Consider the following 17469-nt stretch of genomic DNA (forward strand, 5'->3'; position numbering starts at 1 on the left):
GCTAGAGGAAGGCGAGTGGCGCGGCGGAGCGCTGCGGTAGAGGTAAGATGGCGGCGCCGCGTGCTCTTTGCCTTTACAGTTAGGATGCTGCTTGGTCTTTTCCGTGGGCTCAGAGAGGATACTCCGCCTCAAACAGCGCCGGAGTAGTTCTTCCTTTAGTCTCCGGGAGCCAGGTTATCCAGTGCCCGGAACCTTAGGACAAAATGGCGTTTGCAGGGCCCCGGAGGGCGCGCAGGCCGGGCCTGAGCTCTGAGGCGGGCCGGGACAAAGGCTGCGTGTGGGGAGGCGGGGCGGGCCGCGTGCTGCGGGCGCCGAGCTGCTAGTCCCGCAGCCGGAGCCCCGCAGGTACCGTCAGCGCGGTGCGTTCGGGGTGGGACCCAGCCCGGAGGGAGAGGTTAAGGGGAGGCTGAGACCCAGGTGCCGGGAGACTCGGGCGGGCGGCGGGGAGTCGCCTGCGAGGCTGGACCCTGCGAGGCCGACGGCTGCTTGTGTGTGTTTTTTTTTTTTTTTTTTAGAAACACCCGCGTCCTATCTGGGTATTATGGAGCAGGAATTTTCGGGAAGGGTAAGGGCATTTTGATCTTTCGTGTGACCCTACAGGTCTTGGTATGAACAGGATTCGGATTCACGTCTTGCCAACCAATCGGGGGAGGATCACCCCAGTGCCCAGGTCTCAGGAGCCCCTGTCTTGTTCATTCACTCATCGCCCATGCTCGCAGCCTCGTCTCGAGGGACAGGAATTTTGCATTAAGCATATCCTTGAAGACAAGAATGCACCTTTCAAGCAGTGTAGTTATATATCAACCAAGAATGGAAAAAGATGTCCCAGTGCTGCTCCAAAGCCAGAGAAGAAAGACGGGTATGTGTGTATAGCTACATACGGTTTCTGTACTGTTCGTTTTTTTTGTTTGTTTTTTGTTTTTGTAGTGCTGAGAATTGAACCTAGGGCCTCCTCTATGCTAAGCCCAGACTCTCATTAAGGCTACACGTACCTCAGCCATCTTGTACCTTAGTTTTGAAATAAGAGGAGATATGATATATGCCTACAGTCATACCACTCTGAACGCAGCGAGCTCATCTCTTACAGTATTATGTGGGCTTAGGCAGAGGTGCTGTTACGTCTTGGGTGATGGATCTGTAAAATTGGTGTTATGAATATATACTTGGGAAAAAAGGAAACTAAAGTAAAAGCTTCACATTACAATGGTGATAATTGGAAGAACACCTGAACTGGGCACTTAGTTCTAACCTCTCTTTGTATCTTTTACCTTATCTGTAAAATGAAAGTATATTCTAAATTATTCTTTCTGTTTTGTATGGGGGATTGAACCCAGAGCCATTCTATCTCTGGGTTACACCCTCAGCCTTGTTTTTTTATTTGGAAACTGGGTCTCATAAGTAGCTGAGGCTGTCTGCGAATCTCGATCCTCTTGTGTCAGCCTCCCAATTACTGGGTTTACAAGAGTGCACCACCACACCTGACTTTAAATTTTATTTATTTATTTATTTATTTATTTATTTATTTATTTATTTATTGCGGGCCTGGGGATGGAACCCAGGGGCATTCGACCTCCAAGCTACACCCTCTGCCCTATTTTTTATGCTTTATTTTGAAACGGCCTCATTAAGAGCTGAGACTGTCTGCAAACTGGGATTCTTTGGTCTCAGCCTTCTGAATGCTGGGATTACAAGTGTGGGCCACCATGCCTGGCTCTAAATTATTTTTAATACTGAGTGCTTGCTCTTTTGGCTGTTCATGTACCTTGTTAAATTACATGCAGTATTGTATATGTGTGCATGTGTATTTTTTTGGAAGAGGCTTTTTAACTTTTTTTTGTATGTGTGTGTGCTGGGGATTAACCCAAGGGCATTCTACCCTTGGGCTATAACCCCAGACCTATTTTATTTTTTATTTGGAAACAGTGTCAAACTAAGTTGCTGAATCTTTCTCTGAACCAGAGATCCTCCTGTCTCAGCTTCCCAGGTACTGGGATTACAAGTGTGTGTCACTACGCACATTTTGGCTTTTTAACTTTTAATACAGTAAAGGAATTTGTGCAAAAATATTATTTTACTAGATAATTTTGTATGTATTTTTTATTTTTAAAGTAGTGTCTAACATCTTACTACTTCTAATGAACTGATAATAAAATGTTCCTTCCAGAAAAATGAAAGTGGATCTCTTTATGAAATGTCAATATTTTTATAGCTGGACTGTTTGTTCGATGGCTAGAACACTGGATAAACTTTCTGTTCCCTCCCCTCAATTTTTTAGTACTGGGGATTGAACCCAGAGGCATTCTACCTCCAAGTTATACCCCCAGCCCTATTTTATTTTTATTATTTGAAACAGGGTCTCACTGGGTTGATCAGTCTCAGCCTCTGTAGTACTGGGATTATAGGCATAAGTCACCAAGCCCAGTTCCTGCATTTTCCTTTAATAATACCAGATGTGTGCTGGGGATGTGCCTTTTGTGTGTGAGTGGGTGGGTATAGGTCCACCAAATGAGTTGACCTTGATTCAGTTTAATTCCTCTGTTTCACAGGTCTTTTTAGGAGTGAAAATGATAGTCATCTTAGTTTCTTGAAAATGATATAAAGAAGATTGAGTGTGAAAGCCACTATGAACCCTTTTAAGAGGGAACCTATAAAATATTAATACTTTTTTTCCTTAGGGTATCCTTCTGTGCTGAACATGCCCGAAGGAATGCCCTTGCACTTCATGCTCAAATGAAGAAGACCAACCCAGGCCCTATGGGTGAAACACTCTTGTGCCAGCTGAGCTCATATGCTAAGACAGAGCTTGGCTCTCAGACTCCAGAAAGTAGCCGCAGTGAAGCAAGTCGTATACTGGGTAAGGATTGTTCCTCGCTCTCCATCTCTTTTTTTTTAATTGATAGTACTGGGGATTGAACCCAGGGGTGTTCTACCTCTGAGCCACACTCCCAGCCCTATTTTATATTTTAGTTTCAAACAGTTTCCCTAGGTTGCTGAGAGACTCAGTATGTTGTCAAGACTGTCCTCCAAACTGCGATTCTCCCATCTCAGCCTCCCAGGTACTAGGATTAAAAGCATGAGCCACTATACCCGGCTAGGATTCTTTCTTTTTATTTCTTTCTTTCTTTCTCTCTCTCTCTTTCTTTCTTTCTTCCTTTCTTTCTTTTTTCTTTCTCTTTCCTCTGTGTGTTGCTGGGGATTGAACCCAGGGGCATTCTACCTCTGAGCTACACTCTCAGCCTGATTTTTTTATTCTTTATTTTGAAACAGGGTCTCACTAAGTTGCGAAGTGCCTCACAAGTAGCTGAGGCTGGCTGAGAACCTGGATCCTCCTGTCTCAGTCTGCCAAGTACTGGGTGGTATGCACTTCCACACCCAGCTTACCTTTATTAAGAAAAACAGTTCGAGCTGGGTGTGGTAGCACATGTATGTAAACCCAGTACTTGGGAGGCTGAATCAGGAAGGATCATAGGTTCATAGCCAGCCTCAGCTACTAGACCCTGTTTCAAGTAAAAGAATAAAAAATGGGGTTGTGGTTATAGCTTGGAGATAGAATGCCCCTGAATTCAAATCCTAGTATTGCCCCCTTACCCCCCAAAAAGTAGAAAAAAGTTAAGAAAGAATTTATTTTAGTTTAGTGCAGTATCTTTTGTACTGGGGATTGAACCCCAGGGGCATTCTCTCTGAGCTAGACCCTCTGTCCCATTTTATTTTTTATTTTGAAATTGTCTTGCTAAGTTGTTGAGGGTCTCACTTAAATTGCTGAGGCTGGTCTTGAGCCTGTGTTCTTCCTTTCTCAGCCTCTCAAGTACTGGGATTACAGGTATGCATCACCATGTCCAGCTAGTGCACTGAACGTAATTGACAATATTGTTAATTCATTGGAAATTTGTCAGAATTTCAGAATTGCCATGTTGTTTACAGATTTTATTTTTTTTAGAATTTGCTTAGCAACTCTAAGCAGGTGACCTCCTTGTATTTTATTTTAAATTTGAGGTTTGGGTTGATCTAGTTTTATGGTGGAGTTACAGAGGTGGGAAGTCTTAATGGCTGCTTTCCCTTCCTTGCCTCAGATGAAGACAGCTGGAGTGATGGGGACCAGGAACCCATTACTGTGGATCAGACATGGAGAGGTGATCCTGACAGTGAAGCTGATAGCATAGACAGTGATCAAGAGGATCCCCTAAAGTAAGTTGTGACTCCATATAAGTCTTTCATATTCTATATAGTTAGTATGTGGAATGTAGTGTTATAGTTAGTATGTGGAATGTAGTGTTACATGCTATTAATAGATAATTAACCAAAGATAGTTGAAGACAGCTCTTTGTTAGCAATACTAGCCTTTGTGTATTATTATTATTATTTTTGCAGGTCTGGGGATGGAACCCAGGGGCATTTGACCCCTGAGCTATACCCCTTGCCCTATTTTTTATTCTTTATTTTGAAACTGGGTCTCACTGAGTTGCAGAGGGCCTCACTAAGTAGCTGAGGCTGTCCATGAACCGCAATCCTCCAGGTCTCAGTCTCCCAAATGCTGGGATTACAAGTGTGTGCCACCATGCCCGGCAGCCTTTGTGTATTAAAATCATGATTCATCTTCATCTTGCTTCTAGGCAAGATTTTTTTTCTCTCTTTTATTTTTTGGTGGTACTGGGGGTGGAACCCAGGGTCTTTCTACCTCTGGGTTATACTCCCAGACCTATTTTATACTTTATTTGGAAACAGGGTCTCACTAAGTTGCTGAGAGCCTCACTAAGTAGCTGAGGCTGGCTTTGAACCTGTGCGATCCTCCTGTCTCAGCCTTTAGAGTCTGGGATTAGAGGCATGCACCACCATGTATGGCTTCATTCTAATTATATTTTACCAAGATTCTGCTCTTATTTTATGAAACCCTCAAGAACCTTAGGAGAAATAGAAACAAATTCTTGTCTCATGTTTCTAAGTCTAAATGATTAAGTGACTAAAATAAAGTGGTCCTGCCGGGCATGGTGGTGCACAATTGTAATCCCCGTGCTTGGGAAGTGGAGACAGGAGGATGGCGCAGGTTTGAAGCCAGCCTCACTGGTTTAAGAGACCCTGTTTCCAAATTAAAAAATATATAAAATAGGTCTGGGAGTGTAGCCTGGAGGTAGAAGGGTTCCATCCCCAGTACCACACCAAAAAAAAAAAAAAAGAAAAAAAAAGTGGTCCTAAGCTGGGTGTGGTGGTACACTCTTGTAATCCTAGCATTAGGGAGGCTGAGATAGGAGGAGTGTGGTTTGTGGACAGTCTCAGCTACTTAGTGAGGCCCTTTGCAACTCAATGAGATCCTGTTTCAAAATAAAGAATAAAAAGTAGGAGGTGGGAGCTCAGAGGTAGAATGCCCCTGGGTTCCATCCTCAGTACTGCAAAAAAAAAAAAAGTCCTAGTAATAAGACAATACACCAAAAATGTTAATACTTTTTTAAATTTTGTCAGTACTGGGAATGAAACCCAGGGGCATTCTACCTCCAAGCTATACTCCCAGCCCTATCTTGCATTCTTTCTTTTGAAACAGGGTCTCACTGAGTTGCAAAGGGCCTAAGTAGCTGAGGCCGGCTGTGAACCTGCAATCCTCCTGTCTCAGCCTCTCAAATGCTGGGATTACAAGTGTGTGCCACTACACTCAGCCTGCCCTTTTTATTTTTGAGACAATGTCTCATCACTTGTTGAGGCTGGTTTCTTTCCTTTTTTTTATATATATATTCTTTATTTGGAAACGGGTTCTCACTGAGTTGCAAAGGGCCTCACTAAGTAGCTGAGGCTGGTGTCTCAGCCTCCTGTCTCAGCCTCCCAAATGCTGGGATTACAAGTATGCACCAGCATGCCCAGCTGAGGCTGGTTTCTAATTTAGGATCCTCCTGCCTCAGCCTCACAAGTAGTTTGGATTATGATTTTGTGCTGTCACTGTTGGCTATGTCTGTTTGTCTGCCTTTTTTTTTTATGTGTGATAATGGAAATTGAACTCAGGGGCATCCTTCCTCCAAGGTATACACAAGATTTTTATTTGGAAACAGGTTCTAGGTTGCTAGAGTTTCACTAAGTTGCTGAGGCTGGTCTTGACCTTAAGATCCTCCTGTCTTAAACTCCCAAGTACTGGTATTACAGGTGTGTGCCGCCATGCCCGGCTTATTACTGTGTTTTATTTAGTAATACAGTAGTTAAATAGTATGTTTATTTAACAATTCATTTCATTAAGAATTAACATTTTTGTTGGGCGTGGTGGCACATTCTTGTAATCCCAGTGCTTGGGAGGCGGAGACAGGAGGATCACACAGCTTCCAAGCCAGCTCTGCTGGTTTAAGAGACCCTGTTTCCAAATTTTAAAAAAGTATAAAATAGGTTTGGGAGTATAGCTCAGAGGTAGAAGGGTTTCCAGGAACCCCAGTACCAAAAAAAAAGAATTAACATTTTTAAAGTCAGGCATGGTGGCACATGCTTGTAATCCCAGTATTTGAAAGGCTGAGACAGGATTGCCTTTTCTGGACAGCCTCAGCTATTTTGTGAGGCCTTTTGCAACTCAGTGAGACCTTGTTTCAAAATAAAGAATTAAAAATAGGGCTGAGGGTTTAGCTTGGAGGCTTGGAGGTAGAATGCCCCAGTACTGCTAAAAAAAAAAAAAAAAAATGGATTCATGTGTTTGGTGTATTATCTTATTACTGGGACCACTTTTTTTTTTTTAATCATTTAGCATTTAACAGCATTTAACTTTATTTGCCAATTTCAAAATATACTGTGTGTGTGTGTGTGTGTGTGTGTGTGTGTGTGTGTGTGTGTGTGTGACTAGGAATTGAACCCAGGGGTATTCTATCTCTTAGCCACACCCCCAGCTTATTTTATTTAATTACTTTTTTTTGTGTGTGGTACTGGGGGTGGAACCCAAAGGCTTTCTACCTCCAGGCTATACTCCCAGACCTATTTTTATATTTTATTTGGAAACAGGGTCTCACTAAGTTGCTGAGAGCCTCACTAAGTAGCTGAGGCTGCCTTCGATCCTGTGTGATCCTCCTGTCTCAGCCTCCCAAGTGTGGGGATTACAAAGCGTGCGCCACCATGCCTGGCTTATTATTATTTTTTTATATTGGGGATTGAACTTGGGCATTCTCTGAGCTACATCTTCAGCTGTTTTGTTTTATTTATTTAATTTAATTTTTCTTTTGTTGTTGTACTGGGAATGGAACCCAGAGACATTCTACCTTAACATTACACCTCCAGCCTGATTTTACTTCTTATTTAGAAACAAGGTCTTACTAGGTTGATGAGAGGCTTATTACTTGCTAAGGCCGTCCTTTAACCTGTGATCTTGTGTCATCCCAAGTACTAATATTACAGGTATGTGCCACCACACCGGCCTAATGATTTATTTTCAGTACTGGAGATGGAACCCAGGGGGATTCTACCTTTGAGTTGTACCCCCGACCCTATTTTTTATTCTTTATTTTGAAACAGGGTCTCATTGGGTTATGTAGGGCCTCACTAAGTAGTAGCTGAGGCTGTTCTTGAACTGTGATCCTCCTGTGATCCTCCCAAATGCTGGGATTAGAAGCATGTGCCACCATCCCTGGCTATGTTTTTATTTGGAAACAAGGTCTCACTGAGTTACAAAGGGCCTCACTAAACTGAGGCTGGCTACGAACCCGTGTGATCCTCCTGCCTCAGCTGCCCAAGTACTGAAATTTCAAGTGTGTGTTACCACGCCTGGCCTTTATTTTTATTTTTGAAATAGGGTCTTGCTAGGTTGCTGAGTCTCACTAGATTGTTGAAGTTGTCCTTGAATCTGTGATCTTCCTGTCTTAGCCTCCCGAGTACTGGGATTATATGCATGTGCCTTCGTGCCTGGCAGAAAAGACACTTTTTGTATTGTTTATGTATGATGTTGCTGGAGACAATCCTAACTAGAATTATTGGCATAGTTATTTTTCTACTCTATGTATGTAAGTATATATGTCAAAATGACCATTTAATTGCTTTAGAAGGTAATCTTTAAAAGTTTGTATACATCCTCTGCCCTATTTTTTTATTCTTTATTTTGAAACAGAGTCTAAGTTGTGGAGGACCTCACTAAGTAGCTGAGGCTGTCCACAAACCGTGATCCTCTGGTCTCAGCTTCCCAAATGCTGGTATTACAAACTTATACCAACACGCCTGGCTCCAGCCCTATTTTTAATCTTTATTTTTGAAACAGGGTCTCACTGAGTTGCAAATGGCCTAAGTAGCTGAAGCTGTTTGCAAACTGCGATCCTCTTTTCTGAGCCTCCCAAATGCTGGGATTACAAGCATGCACCACCATTTCTTTTTTTTTTTGTTTTGTTTTTTGTGGTACTGGAGGTGGAACCCAGAGGCTTTCTACCTCTGGGCTATACTTCCAGCCCTGTTTTATATTTTATTTGGAAACGGTCTCACTCAGTTGCTTAGAGCCTCACTAAGTAGCTGAGGCTGGCTTTGAACATGTACGATCCTCCTGTCTGAGCCTCCCAAGCGTGGGGATTACAAGCGTGAGCCACCAGGCCCAGCCCATTTCTGGTTTATTTTTTTGGGGGGGGGTCTGGGGATGGAACCCAGGGGCAATCTACCTCCAAGCTACAGCCCCTGCCCTATTTTTTATTCTTTATTTTGAAACTGGGTCTCACTGAGTTGCAGAGGGCCTCACTAAGTAGCTGAGGCTGTCCGCGAACGGTGATCCTCCTGTCTCAGCCTCCCGAATGCTGGGATTACAAGCGTGTGCCACCAAGCCCAGCTCATTTCTGTTTTTTTTTTTTTTTTTTGGTGGTACTGGGGGTGGAACCCAGGGGCTCTCTACCTCTGGGCTATACTCCCAGCCCTTTTTAATATTTTATTTGGAAACAGGGTCTCACAGAGTTGCTGATAGCCTCACTAAGTAGCTGATGCTGGCTTCGAACCTGTGCAATCCTCCTGTCTCAGCCTCCCAAGCGCAGGGATTACAGGCATGCACCACCACGCCCGGCTTCATTTCTGGTTTTAATGGAGTAGATTTCTATCTATAAATTCCATTTCCTATGCCATTGTTTAAATTCTGACATTGTGTAATGAAATTAATTTCATTTTAACAAATTTGTTATGAGGCTAAGGTCTCGGTATTTTAGAATGGCAGACAGGTTAATAACCTATTTTCCTGAAGACATAGTAACGGTAAGATAAATGGAAATTGAACCCAAGGGCCTTCTGCCTCTGAGCTACATTCCCCTATTTAGTTATTGAGATTGGCCTCAAACTTGCAATCTTAGTGTCAGCCTCCCAGGTACTGGCATTACAGGTGTGTTCCACCATGCCAGGCATTTTCTGGTTTTATTTATATATTTTTGTGGTACTGGTGGTGGAACCCAGGGTCTTTTCTATTTTCTACCTCAAGGCTATACTCCCAAACCTATTTTTTTATACTTTATTTGGAAATAGGGTCTCACTAAATTGCTGAGAACCTCATTCAGTAGCTGAGGCTGGCTTTGTTTTTTTTGTAGTACTGGGGGTGGAACCCAGAGGCTTTCTATCTCCGGGCTAAACTACCAGATCTGTTTTCTATTTTACTTGCAAACAGGGTCTAAGTTGCTGAGAGCCTCATTAAGTAGCTGACGCTGGCTTCAAACCTGTGTGATCCTCCTGTCTCAGCCTCCCAAGTGTGGGGATTACAAGCATGCACCGCCACGCCTGGCCTGGACCAGTGCTTTTATTTTTATTTTATTTTTTTGGTACTGGGAATTATTGAAACCATAGACATTCTATCTCCAAACTACAACATTAGTTCTCTGTTTTTATTGTGAAACAGGGTCTCATTAAATTGCCGAGGCTAAGCCTTGAGTCTATAATCCGCCTAAGTACTGGGATTACAGGAACGTGCTACTATACGCATCTTGTGACCAGTGTTGGAGGCCTCCTTCAAGTCCCAGTATGAGAGCATATTAAAAAAAAAAAGCCGGGCGTGGTGGCGCACTCTTGTAATCCCCGCGCTTGGGAGGCAGAGACAGGAGGATCCCGCAGGTTCGAAGCCAGCCGCTTGCTCTGGCTTAAGAGACCCTGTTTCCAAATAAAAATATAAAAATAGGTCTGGGAGTGTAGCCCGGAGGTAGAAGGGCTTCCAGGAACCCCAGTACCACCAAAAAAGGAAAGAAGATAAAAAAAGCCAGTCAGGTGTGGTGGTGCATGCTTGTAATCCCAGTATTTAGCAAGCTGAGACGGGAGGATCGTGGTTTGCAGACAGCCTCTGCTACTTAGAGGCCCTTTGGAACTCAGTGAGATCGTGTTTCAAAAAAAATAAAAAATAGGGCTAGGGTTATAGCTTAGAAGTAGAATGCCCCCTGGGTCCCATCCCCAGTACTGCTAAATAAATAAATAAATAAATAAATAAATAAATAAGTGCCAGGCCTGATAGTGGATGACTGTAACCCTAGTCCTTGTGAGGCTGAGAGGAGCATCAGGGGTTCAAAACCAGCCTGAGCAATTTAGCAAGGCTTTCAGCAACTTAGCAAGACTGTTTCCAAATAAAAAATAGGGCTGTGGGTGTCGCTTGGAGGTAGAATACCTGAGTTCACTCCATAGCAGCTTACATATATCCATATCCATCCATCCATACATACAAAATGCCTGGCATGGTGGCTCATGCCTATAATCTCAACATTTGGAGGCTGAGATGAGTATTGCAGGTTCAAGTCCAGTCTTAGCAATTTAGTGTGGCCCTCAGCAATTTAGCAAGACCTTGTTTTCAAATAAAAATAAAATAGGGCTGAGTGTGTAGCCTACAGGTAGTCTGGGTCCAATCCCTATTATCACACACACATAAAAGTTATAATCATTTGTTATCTTTTGTGCTTTAATTAACACATACTTAAGATGCTTGAGCCCTAGATGGCATGGTGGTGCATACCCATGATTCTATACTTGGGAGACTGAGACAGGAAGATCTTAGGTTTCCTGGTCAATTTAGTGACTCAACAACTTAGTGAGACCCTGTTTCAAATTAAAATTAAGGGCATGGGGTAGGTGGGTATGGTGTCTTACACCTGTAATTCCGGTATTTCAGAAGCTGAGGTTGTAGGATTGCAACTTTGAGATGGGCCTCAGCAACTTATTGAGACCCAGCAACGTAGTGAGACCCTGCTTTTTAAAAAACAAAACAAAACAAAAACCTGGTATGGTGGCACATGCTTGTAATCCCAGCATTCGGGAGGCTGAGACCGGAGGATCACGGTTTGTGGACAGCCTCAGCTACTTAGGCTCTCTGCAACTTAGTGAGATCCTATTTCAAAATAAAGAATAAAAAATAGGTCAGGGAGCGTAGTTTGGAGGTAAAATGCCCCTGGGTTCCATTCCCAAACCTGCAAATAAATAAAAAATAAAAATAATTAAATTAATAGGGATGGGGTATATAGCTCTGAGGTAGAATGCCTCTGGGTTCAATCTCACACATGATACGGTTAGTTGGGTGTGATGGAGCATGCTTGCAGTCTTAGTATTTGGGAGGCTGAAAGGAGGATTGTGGGTTTGAGTCCAGTCTCAGCAATTTATTCATTCATTCATTCATTCATTCATTGGTGCCGGGGGTAGAACCTAGGGACATTCTACCTCCAAGCTACAACCCCGGCTCTATTTTTTAGTCTTTTTTTATTTTTGAGACAGGGTCTCACTGAGTTGCAAAGGGCTTCACTAAGTAGCTGAGGCTGTCTGGGAACTGCAATCCTCTGATCCTCTGGTCTCTGCCTCCCAAATGCTGGGATTACAAGTGTGCACTGCCATGCCCAGCTATGCTCAGCAATTTAGCAAGACTCTTTTTCAAAATAGCAAATGCAAATAAGGCTGGAGGTGTAGCTCACAGCTGGAACTTCCCTAGGTTCAATCCCCAAACACCCCCCAACACACATGATATTTGTTGCTGAATTGAACACTATTAACCCATATTGTCCCATGGTCCCAGATGAGGAACACCTATAAAAACTTCAGTATAGCACATAATATGTAATTACATAGCATCATTATATAACAACATAAAACCTGTACATGTGGTACTAGGGATTGACCCCAGGGGCATTCTGCCTCAGCTCTACTCCCAGCCCTTTTAGTTTTGATACAAGGTGTCACTAGGTTACAGAGAGTCTTGCTAAGGCGCTGAGGCTGATCTCAAACCTGAGATCCTCTTGTTTCAGCCTCCCAGATTTTTGGCATTTTTAATTTATTTATTTATTCTTTTTTTGCGGGTCTGGGGATGGAACCCAGGGGCATTTGACCTCCGAGCTACACCCCCTGCCCTATTTTTTATTCTTTATTTTGAAACCGGGTCTCACTGAGTTGCAGAGGGCCTCACTAAGTAGCTGAGGCTGTCCGCGAACCGTGATCCTCCAGGTCTCAGCTTCCCGAATGCTGGGATTACAAGCGTGCGCCACTATGCCCGGCTTGGCATAATATAATGTTAAGTTTATCTAGATTAAAATTTCCAGCCTCTTATGCATCTGTGTCAATTTTGTTAAAATAGTCACAGAATTGAAAACTTGGGACTTAATAAATTAACCCACTAAGTGTATTCTTTAATAAATATTCTAAGTGATTATCCTATATTCTTTGCTTTTTGGTTTTGTTTTCTTTTGTTACTGAGGATTGAACCCAGGAGCATTCTACCTCCAAGCTGTGTACACAGCCCTAATTTTATTTTGAAACAGGGTCTCAGTAGGTTGCTGAGAGTCTTAATATTTGCTGAAGCTGTCTAGAACCTGCAATCCTCCTGTACTGATCCTTCCCAGGTACTTGGATTATAGGTGTATGCCACCATGTTTGGCAGTATTCTTTATTCTTTATTCCTGCACAGTGATTATTTTCATTAAGTCATTGAGATAAGACTGAAGATTAATAAAAATTCAGTATCTAATCCTAATTCAAATGACATCTCATTTTGTCAGATCACATATTAATATTTCTTGGAGATTTTCTTTCCTGCGCGCGCTCGTGTGTGTGTGTGTGTGTGTGTGTGTGTGTGTGTGTGTGTGTGTGTGTGTTGCTGAGGGTCAAATCTCAATGAATCCTAGGTAAGTACTCTAAAATATCTGTAACCCCTCTGTGTGTGTGTGTGTGTGTGTGTGTGTGTGTGTGTGTGTGTGTGTAACTGGGGGTTGAATCCAGGGTCATTCTACCTCTGAGCTACACCCCCAGCCCTATTTTTTTTTTAATTAATTTTGAAATAAGGTCTCACTAAGTTGCAGAGGGCTTCACTAAGTACCTGAGGCTGGCTGGAAACCTGCAATCTTCCTGTCTCAGCCTCCCACATACTGGGTTTACAAGCGTGTGCCATCATGCCTGGGTTTGTTATTATTGTTATTTTTAGTAACATCTTGAAGCTAGGCGTGGTGATGCTTTAATTCCAGTACTTAGGAGGCTGAGAAAGGAGGATTGCAAATTTGAGGCTGTCATCAGCAATTTAGTTAGATCCTGTTTCAAAATAAAAAAAAGCACTGGATGCAGAGCTCAGATGTACAATGTCCCTGGGTTCAGACCTCAGTACCACAACTTGAATGACAAAATACCCTGTGAAAATATTTCTGTTACAAAAGGTGATTGTCTCAGTCAATACTGACTGCTTGTTCAATAACAAACTAATTCTACCCCTCTATGCTTTTCTCCATCTAAGCTTGGGTTTTATTTTTTGTTTTGCTGAATTCTTTGTTTTATTCCAGACACGCAGGTGTCTACACAGCAGAAGAAGTGGCCCTGATAATGCGTGAGAAGCTAATTCGTTTGCAGTCTTTGTACATTGATCAGTTTAAGCGACTTCAGCATTTGCTCAAGGAGAAGAAGCGCCGATACTTGCACAATCGCAAAGTGGAACATGAAGCTCTAGGCAAGTTTCATGCAGTTGACGCTGTCCATCTTAAGGCCAGAGATTGCTCTGTGTTTTGATGATTCTTGAAGTTGCTTGGCAAATTACGTCTTGATTCTTGTGATTCATTAGGTAGCAGTCTCCTGACTGGCCCAGAAGGACTTTTGGCCAAAGAACGAGAGAACTTAAAACGATTGAAATGTCTCCGCCGGTACCGCCAGCGCTATGGAGTTGAGGCCTTGCTACATAGGCAGCTAAAGGAACGCAGAATGCTGGCCACAGATGGTGCCGCCCAACAGGTAGTTTGTTTATGTACTTCTGAGCTATGGACATTACTGTGCCAAGCAGGCGTAGAAATCTGGATTTGCAGTGAAAGCACTTGCTGTGGAGAGAGTCGTGCGTTCTAGTATTAGTCATTTACACATCAGCCCTATATCTGTGCAGATAGTTTTAACTTCTTTCGTGTCAGTATTCAAACTGAGGGGATTGTGGATGGATTTCTAAGCTTTTTGTTCATATATTTCCTTCCTTTTTTGCTTTTTTCTGCAGTATTGAGGGTGGAACCCAGGGGCACTGTACCTCCGAGCTATATCCCCAGCCCTACTTTTTATTCTTTAGTTTGAAATAGAGTCTCACTAAGTTGTGGAGGGCCTCACTAAGTAGCTGAGGCTGTCCGTGAACTGGGATCCTCCTGTCTCAGGCTCCCAGATGCTGGAATTACAAGCACGTGCTACCATGTCCAGGTCTTAAATATTTTTTTAGTACAGAAATATGTACAAGTAAAGCCTAAATTGCCTGGGAATCTTTTATAAAGTGGGAAGGTGTGCAGAATAATAGGAGCAGAGAATGTCAAGAAATAAATTGAGCTGGACGTGGTACTGCATGCTTGTAATCCCTGTACTTGGGAGTCTGAGAAAAGATCACAGGTTTGAGGATTCTCATCAACTTAGTAAGACTCTGTTTCTAAATAAGAAATAAAATTGGGCTAAGGTTGTAACTTGAAGGTAAACTGTCCCTAGGTTCAATCTCTAGTACTACAAAGAAAGATTAAGAAAGGAAAAAAGTTGATAGAACACAGTTAAATAATTTTTCTTTCTTTGTTTCTTTCTTTCTCCTCCTTTTTTTTTTTTTGCAGTACTGGGGATGGAACCCAGGAGCATTTTACCTTTGAGCTGCACCCCCAGCCCTATTTTTTATTCTTTATTTTGAAGGACCTCATGAAGTGGCTGAAGCTGGCCGTGAACCCGGATCCTCCTGTCTACAGCCTCCTAATGCTGGGATTGCGAGTGTGTGCCACCATGCCCAACTTTATTTTTTTTAATCTATTTTTTGAGGTTCTACATAAGGTTACTTTTTTTTTTTTTAATATAGTATTGGGGATAGAACCCAGGGGCATTCTACCTCTGAGTTACAGCCCCAGACCTATCTTTTATTCTTTATTTTGAAACAGGGTGTCACTGAGTTGAAAAGGGCCTCACTAAGTAGCTGAGGCTGTCTGTGAACTGTGATTGTCTTGTCTCAGCCTCCCAAGTACTGGGATTACAAGCACGTGGCACCATACCTTGCTGGCTCCAATAAAGTTTAATTTATACGTTAGGAAAAGTAAGAGATTAACCCAGTACTCTCAAGATAAAAGCCAGTATCACACTTGTTTAATGTGAAGAGATATGTTTGAGATTAGTGTTGACACTTTTTATAGGTGAGGTTTTAAAATTGTTTCTTTTGCAAAATACTAGTAAATCCTTTTGTTAAATATTCAATTTTCTTGCCTTTAAAGTAATTTTCTATATGACGTGACTACTCTCATCTTAACTGGTTGTGTGTTCCTTTGTGGGTTGTCTGTTTTCTCTTTTAGGCCCACACCACTCGTTCCAGTCAGAGGTGCTTGGCTTTTGTGGATGATGTTCGTTGTTCCAATCAGTCTCTTCCAATGACCAGACACTGCCTTGCCCGTATCTTTTTTAAACTGTTTTGGTTCTGATTTGCTAGTTAGAGGATGACTAGGGGGAATCTCTACTAATTTACTTGATTAAAGTTTTTTTTTCCTTTGGTCCTGAATCAAAATTAGCAGTTTGTTGAAGCTGTTAGTTTCAAGCAGGAGCCTAAAGAAATGTCTTTCTATGGTCTGTTGGCCATTTTAGAACTTTGGAAATGTAATGGTCAATTAATTAGAAAGAGCTGAGTCACTGAACATAGATATGTGTTAATAATTTATATCATTATTTTTTCTTTTGTGGTACTGCGAATTGAGCCCAGAGGAATTCTACCTCTGAGCTACAACCCCAGACCTGTTTTATTTCTTACTTGGAAACAGGGTCTCAATATAGGTTGCTGAGAGCCTGACTAAATTGCTGAGGCTCTCAAATTTGCTATCCTCCTGTCTCAGCCTCCCAAGTTCTAGGATTATAAGCATGTGCCACTAGAAGTCTGGCTAGCTTGTTTTTATTCTTAATGTTCATTAGAATTATAATGCTGTTAAAGTTATGGTCAAAAATGTTTGCTTTAAGTTTTCCACTTAAAAAGATGATTCCGTACTGTAAATTTTTTTTTTGTCAGTATTTTTTTTTTTGTCAGTATTTTTTTGTCAGTCCAATTGGGATGGAACCCAGGGGCATTCTACTTCCAAGCTATATCGCTAACGCTTTATGTGTGTGTGTGGTTCTGGGGATGGAACCAAGGGACATTCTACCTCTGAACTATACCCCTAGCCCTGTTTTATTTTTTTTGTTGTTCTTTATTTTGAAACAGGGTCTTACTGAGTTGCAAAGGGCCTAAGTAGCTGAGGCTGCCCTTGAGCCGTGTTCCTCCTGTTTTAACCTCCCTAAAGATGGGATTACAAGCGTGTGCCACCATGCTCGTCCCAGCCCTATTTTTTTTTTAATTCTTATTTTGAAACAGGGTCTCACTAAGTTGTGGAGGGCCTAAGTAGCTGAGGCTGGCTGTGAACTAAGATCCTATTGTCTCAGTTTCCTAAGTACTAGGATTACAAGTGTGCACCACCACGCCTGGCTCAATATTATTCTTTTTTATTTATTTATATTTTATTATTATTGTTATTTTTGGTGGTACTGGGGTTCCTGGAAACCCTTCTGCCTCTGGGATATACTCCCAGACCTATTTTATATTTTTATTTGGAAACAGGGTCTCTTAAGCCAGCGATGCTAGCTTCGAACCAGCACGATCCTCCTGTCTCAGCCTCCCAAGCATGGGGATCATGTGCTACCACACCCGGCTTTTTTATGGTTAGTGCTCTACCTTGTGGAATACAGCCCCCCCCCCCCCCCCCGGCCTTTTCATTTTGAAAGGTCTCCCTAAGGTGTTGAGGCTGGCCTTGAACTTGCAATACTCTTGTCTCACCCTCAGATTGGAAGGGATTACAGGCATATTCTGCCATGCCTAGTTAAAAATAAGTATTTTCAGCTGGGCGTGATGGCATACACTTGTAATCCCAGCATTTGGGAGGCTGAGACAGGAGGATCACAGTTCGTGGATAGCCTCAGCTACTACTTAGGCCCTTTGCAATGCAGTGAGACTGGGTTTCAAAATAAAGAATAAAATAATAAAAAAAAATAGGGCTGGAGGTGTAGCTCAGAGGTAGAATGCCCTTGGTTCCATCCCCAGTACCAAAAAAAAAGTATTTT

General features: G+C 42.4%; 1 protein-coding gene across 3 annotated transcripts in view; it reads left to right on the forward strand.

Annotated features, from left to right (window-relative positions):
• Positions 1 to 351: 351 nt before the first annotated feature.
• Positions 352 to 17469, forward strand: part of KANSL2 (KAT8 regulatory NSL complex subunit 2) — a gene marked incomplete at its 3' end in the record, with an annotated part of 33109 nt that continues 15991 nt past the window's right edge. For all 3 annotated transcript variants that reach the window (XM_080705175.1, XM_080705176.1, XM_080705177.1), the window contains exons 1-6: positions 352 to 859; positions 2676 to 2854; positions 4071 to 4185; positions 13686 to 13853; positions 13965 to 14127; positions 15684 to 15780. In XM_080705175.1, coding sequence (XP_080561301.1) covers positions 609 to 859; positions 2676 to 2854; positions 4071 to 4185; positions 13686 to 13853; positions 13965 to 14127; positions 15684 to 15780 — 973 coding nt within the window. In that variant the 5' untranslated portion in view covers positions 352 to 608. The remainder of the gene's footprint in view (positions 860 to 2675; positions 2855 to 4070; positions 4186 to 13685; positions 13854 to 13964; positions 14128 to 15683; positions 15781 to 17469) is intronic.

This window comes from Muscardinus avellanarius, assembly GCF_963383645.1.
Source record: "Muscardinus avellanarius genome assembly, chromosome: 11".
Taxonomy (NCBI): domain Eukaryota; kingdom Metazoa; phylum Chordata; class Mammalia; order Rodentia; family Gliridae; genus Muscardinus; species Muscardinus avellanarius.